Consider the following 7,860-nt stretch of genomic DNA (forward strand, 5'->3'; position numbering starts at 1 on the left):
TTAAATTTGCATTTTCTCTCATCCTATATGTGTATATAGAATGTGTCCGAACTGATTACATCTCATATAACTTATATTTAACAAATTATGTTTAATTGATTGATTATTAGTATTGAATATTAGTCGTACGTTTTTCCCTTCGATTACTTGAATTGATTATTTGTATTAAATATACTATGAATTTTTTAAACGTAAATATGCTATTTCTTGTTACAAGCAAAATATTAATAAAATGGTTGTTCAAAATCAAATGGATTAAAGTGATAAGCAAAATATTGATGAAGAAATATTTTTTAAATGTAAATTTGCATTTTCTTGGATCAAATATGAATCATTCAAAAATCAAGAATAAAGTATTTAATTTGTAAAAAATTTGATTGTATCTCCCAATTCAAAATGTCTACGTCCACCATTCTGAATAATCCCAAGAAAAGTTAGTCAGCAGCAGCTTAAAAGAAAATCCAACGTTTTTATTTTTGTTTTTGTTTTTTTTTTNTTTCCTTTCCCGAACTGTAGTAAATTACACAAATCAGTGTTATGCGATGTTACAATATAGATTCGGATGGTATTTTTATTAGACAGATAGTGCAAATGTAACTAAAGGTTGTATAAATTTGTTCATTTCCATAAACTGAGAAAGAACAATAAGTTGGAGACATATAATGCAGTTTTAATAGAAATTTGAAATTACTTTGTCGGGCATGCAAATTAAAGTTGCTATATAAGAAACTTTGTTTTTTGTTTGATGAGTAAATTGACATGAATATGATATTTTCATAACATGATAACAAAAGATGTCAATCGGTATATACCTATTGTTTGGTTTTGCAAAAAAATTAGACTTTTTGAAGATTTTAGTAGCAATTGATGAAATGTTGATAAAAATTTCGAGTTCCATGAACCGTGTAATTAAAATTAATTATTAATATTGAATTAAATTTTTACCATTTTTTTTAACCAAACCAAACAATGGCTTAATTTCCAAAGTCAAATAATTTTGTCAAATGAAAAGTTCATCTATAACGAAAAATTCTCTATATCCTAAAATTCAAATAAAAATGTGTTTGGATATGATTTTCCACAAAATATTCTTTTCGTCAATTGGATCCAAAAGGGACCCAATTGAAAATCACTCGTCATAATTGTAATGGAAAGCGAAAAGGGAAACTTCCCTCTATCAAAATTCTTGAAAATTTATTTTATGAAAACTCAAAACCAAACAAAAATAAAGCAAATTCCATTTTGAATACGCAAGATAAAGCCAAACAGGTCGCATGTGCTCATATATACAATTGCAGCAGTCAGGAGATTTCAGATTTACTTGGAATGTACATAATATTTGATTATCAATTTCTTTATCTTATCTCTACAGAGAGAGAACATCGTCGACTAATCTTTTTATTATAAATTATTACAATCGAGAGTGACACCATGATGAGTAACATTCACATTATGGTGCAAACACAAAAATATTTCTCGGATTCTTAAAATCAATCCGTTTGATTCAGGGGCGGACCCACATGGGGTCATGTGGGGTCAAATAATCCCACAGGGTTTTGGATTTTTTTTTTTTTGCCGAATATTTAATTTTTTGCCTCAAAATGTCCATATCCTAATTCTATATCCATATAATATGATCCATATCCATTATTTAGTCCATAGATATATCGTATAATCCACTAATTTCTTCCCAAAGTGCAAACACTGAACATGAATAACAAACAACCGATTTTTCTTTTTTGTTCATGATACGTTGTTCGAAAAAAAAAATTTGACCCCATAGTTCGAACTGTCTGTGTCCGCCCCTGGTTTGATTGCTAATATGGAATTGAATTGCTTGAAAACGAATTTCAGGGAATTAAATTGTCTAAAAATTATTTTTTTGAAAATTGTAAATTATTGTGTTTAATTAGTATAATTTTTCACGTGGAAAATGTTGAAATAAAAGTATTTTTTGTGTTCGTTTAACTTTGTTTTATATAAAAATTGTCAATTAAAGAAATATAATTTACTGCTATTGGGGATGAAATTTGTTTCTATTGCAAAAAAAAATTAATAAAATAATCTATTTTTTTGTATTCGTTTGACTTTGCTTTACACGGAAAATTTCAATTAAAATGAAATATTTTCTTATAATAATTCTTAAAATATGTTTCCATTACCAAAAAAATAAAAATAAAAAATGTTACAGTAACCGAGAATTCCAATTCTCACCCAATGGTGAGAATTGGAATTCTTTGGATTCATGAAAAATTTCAAATTCCAAGACAAACAAAGAATTTGAATTCTAAGGAAAATAAAACCTATCAAACAAAAAAAAAAAAAAAAAAAAAAAAAAGGGGAAACATGGAATTGAAATTTCATTTTCCATGGAATTGAAACCGAATCAAACGGTGCCTTAGGCTAGGTGGAAAACTTTTTTTGGGTACAATTTATAACATTGTAAGTAATAAGAATTGTATTATTTTCCATGGTTGTAGGGTTGGATGGTTTTCGTATATCGATCAAATATGATAACTTCATTTTTAACCAAAAAAAAAAAAAAAAAAAATTAAAGTTTCATTTCTGAATTTCATTTAATCCTATTCAGATCAACATATCAAATACAATGCAAAATTTAAAATGTAGGAAATTAAGATCTTGTAATAATTCAATTATCATGCAACCCAACAAATAGACTTGTTCAATTTTTTACAAAATAATTACATAATAAAATCGAAATCTTTAAATTTTTATTAGTTAGTGTGGCCAAACTCAAAACAATAGGATGCGATGAGATTGAAATAATGCAGATAATTAATAAGGATTATTTGCTTATATATTGGTAATAATTGACCAATAGAGTAATAGTGATTTACTTTTTAATTGAGGATTAATGGCTCTTAATGTAGGTCTAATAGTTTTAATTTATGTGCCTTCTTTTTGGTTCAAGCCAAATAAATATTACATTAACCGCCATTGTTGCAATAATAGACATAATGAAGATCTAGTTCTATTGAATTATAGATTATATACATTTTGTCATTTAAACCTAAATTCAGGTAAAATAATGAAGGTCTCAAAAAGTAATCATATTTGAGTAAAATAGCTGACGGTAAATATATGTGATGGACATGGACAATAGTTGAGTAAAATAATTGACGACGAGTACGTAAGATGCACTTGTAATCATATTTATTATTGATACGGTTAGAATAAGAAATAAAGTTGAGTGAAGATATATTTGAATAAGTCCATAAAGTAAATTTATGTTCACAAGAACGAACGATAGAGTGGATGAAAACAATAAGTTCATAAACGAACATCTGAATTATTATTGATTCTTTAACAATTTTGAAAAATTAGACAACAAATACTTGTTAATTATAAGAATATCAAGAATTTGAAATTTAAATTCATTAAAAAAAAAAATTCTCGAAGATGGTATTCAAAATTTGTGGAATAATAACCCTAATCCCAGAAGGCTTAGTTTAAGAATTCAATCAAATCTTAATGAGATAATTAATGAAATCATAGTTATTAAAATTAACGAAAAGAACGTTTGTTCCTTAAAAAAAAATAAAAAAAAATAAATAAATAAATAAATTAATTAATTAAATTAAATTTCGCTAAATACAATGACTCCGATGTGTCGCTTCGATTTTTGCTTAGCGTCCCATACTTCTTTACGAGAAAAAGGTGGTACCATTTGTCCAAACTTAATTCCATTAACTATCATGAAACGTGAGATAAAATTTTGATTATATGTACATCAATTTGTACAAATTGAAAAGAGGGAGATGAGCTTTCGGGACATAACTCAGTGGTGCAAAGGATAGGAGTGAGGTAGTCTCAGTCTTGCTAGTAGTCGCAGTGTGAGGGTTTGATTTCTGAGATATGAAATTTGACTCTTTGTGAGCACCAGTGTACGGACAAACTTTTGTTTCCTGATCTGTTGGTGCACATCTCGTGATTTACCTCTCTCACTATACTTCAAGGATAGGTGGTGGGGAGCCTTCAAGGTTGAGGTTCAAACTTTTTTTTGAAAAAAAAAAAAAATAGGGAGACGAAAACAAATCTAACGTGGACTAATGTTACGCTATTTTTTTGATAGATGTACCAATGAACTAAATAGACGAAAAGATTCTTTTACCTTTGCCTGTTCACAGCATTTAAAATTTTACCTAGCACGAGAAAAAGCCAAAGAAATTCTGCCCGTCAAATTCAAGTATTTAATATTAATCGAAAAAAGGCAAAAGAAAAAGGTAAATACGAGAAGCAAAGAGGGACAGATGACAAAAAAGAGGATGCCATTTGCGGCTAATGGGAACTGCTTGCATGTGCAGAGCTGAAAGAATTTAAACCAGCGGGACCCACTTGTAATAACGACATTCCCACATGATATCTCATATCTCCAAAACCACGCGTTTTCTTCCTACAAAGTACAAACAACTTTATGCAAGTGTGGTATACTCGACGCGATTGAGGAAAATTCAACTTTTATGTATATTATTTTATACCGTATTACCTAAAAAAAAAAAAAAGGTTGAACTCCAACCTTAAGGGTTCTCCATCGCCCCTGTCCTGGAGTATCGTGAGGAAGGTAAATCGCAAGTTATACTTCCAAGGGTACAGGGTGGAAGACTGATTGTACACTTGCACTTACCCAAGAGCCAAATCCATATTTCAGGATTCGAACCCTTGACGCAGCAGTCTCAAGCAAAGCTGGATTTCTCCACCCTCCCCTTTTACCACTTGGAGATGTACCCTGGAGACATTTTATACCGTATTATCTAATATAATGTAATGAACATGTTAGTTTTTGCTCTCAACAGCCATTAAATGTAATATATCTAGTATTGGAAAAGATTATGGCCTATTTGCTATTGATTTTTAGAATCAATTTTTTGATCGTTAGAGAGAAAAAGTGAATCCTACTTATGAGTGAAGAAGTCAAAAATAACGGGTAACCATGTTAAATACCGATAAAAAAATTGATTTTTTGACTTGAAAAATGAGAACCAAAAGAGGGTTAAAGGATAAGCCGAAGATAAAATCTTGTACATTCTTTTGTAAAGAATTGTTCAATATCATGAATTAGATATGACATTTGTGATTTATATCTTAGCTGTTTCTTGCTCTCAATAGCCGTAAAAGTGTTTAGTTAACTACAGCACGCCTCTGGGCACCATCAAGCCTAAATAAGCACGTTTGATATATTAGATCGTATATTACTGAAAAAAGATTGAAGGATTAAGAGGAATTAAAATCATGTATATTTTCTTGCACAATGCTATTCAGCCCCTGTTCGGCCCCCGTTTTTGGTAATGAAAATGGGAGAATAGTGTTTTATTGAAAAAATGAATGGTTGAAAAAGAAGGAAAATTTTTCGATTTACATGTAATATTATTTTATGAAAAATTATGTAATTGAAAATAGGAAAGAGAAAAATAGAATGTAATTTAATGGGGATCAAACAGGGGCTCCGTATCATGTGACGAACATTACATTTGTAGTCAATATCCTCACAACTTTTTGCTCCCAACAGCCTTAAAGCGTCAGTTAGTTAACTTGTGAGTGTAGGCAAAAGACCACCCCCCCCACCCCTCTTAACCTACTAACCTCTATTTATATTCCCACATTGCTTCACATTCTCCTCATTCAACTTCCTCTTAGTTCTTCACATTTTGTCTACATTTTCTTTCAAACCCTAAACATAAATGTAATTACCTTCTTCTCCTCTCACTTTTTTCTTATGTTATGAATATGCGTTAACATGGACTAGTGATTCTTGAATACACAAGAAAAATTATAAAATACTCACAACTTTTTTATGCAGGAAAATGGCTATAATTGGAATTGTTCTTGCTGGTTTTCTTCTGATGGTGTCATCTGTTCATGGCTATGGAGAGTGGATTAATGCTCATGCCACCTTCTATGGTGGTAGTGATGCCTCTGGAACAATGGGTACGCTCAGCCATGTTCTTTTTTGAATTCCTTTTTGGACATACTTTTCAACTTCATATTGGATTTGAACATAACAAAATTCTGGGTTTGGCAGGTGGAGCATGTGGTTATGGAAATCTGTACAGCCAAGGCTATGGTACAAACACTGCAGCACTGAGTACAGCTCTGTTCAATAGTGGACTGAGCTGTGGATCATGCTATGAAATTAAGTGTGTGAATGATGGAAAATGGTGCCTGCCAGGGTCCATTGTGGTCACAGCCACCAATTTCTGCCCACCAAACAATGCCCTCCCAAATAATGCAGGGGGTTGGTGCAACCCTCCCCTGCATCACTTTGATCTCTCCCAGCCTATCTTTCAACACATTGCACAATACAGAGCTGGAATTGTCCCTGTTGCTTACAGAAGGTATGCTTAATCTGTGCCTATTTAGCCTTTAATATAGGTTCGTATAAGAGCCTAATTGTACTTTACACTTTTCCTTCATAAGATACAGAAGTAGTGTGAAAAATCTTGTATTCTCTTTCGTCACAATAAGGACAAGTAGACAGCAGCTATAAATTTGTGCATTCACTTTGCAGGTTTATTATTTTGTTTTGTTTATATTTTGTGTTGAAATTTAGGGAAGCCCACCTATGTTTCGGTCACAACATAAGAAACATATTAATTTTCTGTTTGTAGTCTATATAATTCATGCTTCTTGTCAGTTTTTGCATTCAAGTAAATAGGACCCTCAATTTTTCTGCTTAAGGTCCCCCACCAGTGTATTAATAATATTTACTGCAATAATTTCTTGTTGGTGCCTTAGTTTTTTGGACTATGTGGGGTCTAATTATACTATACACTTATTTTCTCAACCACATATTTATACGTGCAACTTGGGTTCAAGGGCATATCAAGTATCCAATCCATGTATTAAATTGTCATGATTTTTAGAGAGGTGGTTCGATGGTGCAAGGGAGATGTTTGTGATAGTGAAAACCTGTAGTAACAGGATGATGTTACATGTACACTTTTGATTATACATAAAGTTTTACACCTCCTCACATAAAGAGAGTACAAGTAGACTAATCCATAGTAGCAAGTGGATTAGCTTTCTTTTTCAAGGGTCAGCCACCATAAATCTAAGTGCTTTGCCTGTTTTGTGATAGGGATGACCATATTGGGACTTGACCCATAACTTATTTTTAGTATAATTACTCTTTCAATGTCAAATTAGTACACATCACGCTTTTATTTATGAAACTAAACTGTTTTCACTTTAATTTGTAGGGTACCCTGCAGGAGAAGGGGTGGTGTCAGGTTCACCATTAATGGTCACTCCTACTTCAATTTAGTACTCATAACCAATGTTGGTGGTGCTGGTGATGTTCATGCAGTGTCAATCAAAGGGTCAAGGACCGGTTGGCAGCCAATGTCAAGGAACTGGGGTCAAAATTGGCAAAGCAACTCCTATCTTAACGGTCAAAGCCTCTCATTTAAAGTCATCGCCAGTGATGGTAGAAGTATAGTGTCCTTCAATGTTGTCCCACCTAACTGGTCTTTTGGACAGACTTTTACTGGAGGGCAATTCAACTAAACAGAGTGTTAGACAATAGTCGATAGTATTATTTTACTGTCTTGAAAGTGTTATATTTAGTAATATGTAATAGGTGTTTGATTTTAACTAATATGGTCACTAGTATTAGTATTGTGACCTGAGAAGGGCATATTTGAAAATGTCATTCTTTTTATTTTGCCTTTTTATCCCTGTCCTGCAAAAGGCAGAAAATAGCAGAGGTGGATATGGTACCACCCGCCATCCAATTGAAGACATGTATTATGAAGATTGTTTCACTTTATGGTTGGATTTGTACTACAGAAAGATGTAAATTTAATTTCACTAGTAATGGAATGGAGTGCCTATTTATATTTA

General features: G+C 31.8%; 1 protein-coding gene across 1 annotated transcript; it reads left to right on the forward strand.

The window, feature by feature from the left end:
• Positions 1 to 5,599: 5,599 nt before the first annotated feature.
• Positions 5,600 to 7,860, forward strand: LOC111403335 (expansin-A15-like). The gene is made up of 4 exons (XM_023031792.1): positions 5,600 to 5,701; positions 5,819 to 5,946; positions 6,041 to 6,353; positions 7,218 to 7,860. Coding segments are annotated over exons 1-4 (750 nt in total). The 5' UTR covers positions 5,600 to 5,699; the 3' UTR covers positions 7,525 to 7,860.

Source organism: Olea europaea, chromosome 11, assembly GCF_002742605.1.
Source record: "Olea europaea var. sylvestris chromosome 11, O_europaea_v1, whole genome shotgun sequence".
Lineage (NCBI taxonomy): Eukaryota > Viridiplantae > Streptophyta > Magnoliopsida > Lamiales > Oleaceae > Olea > Olea europaea.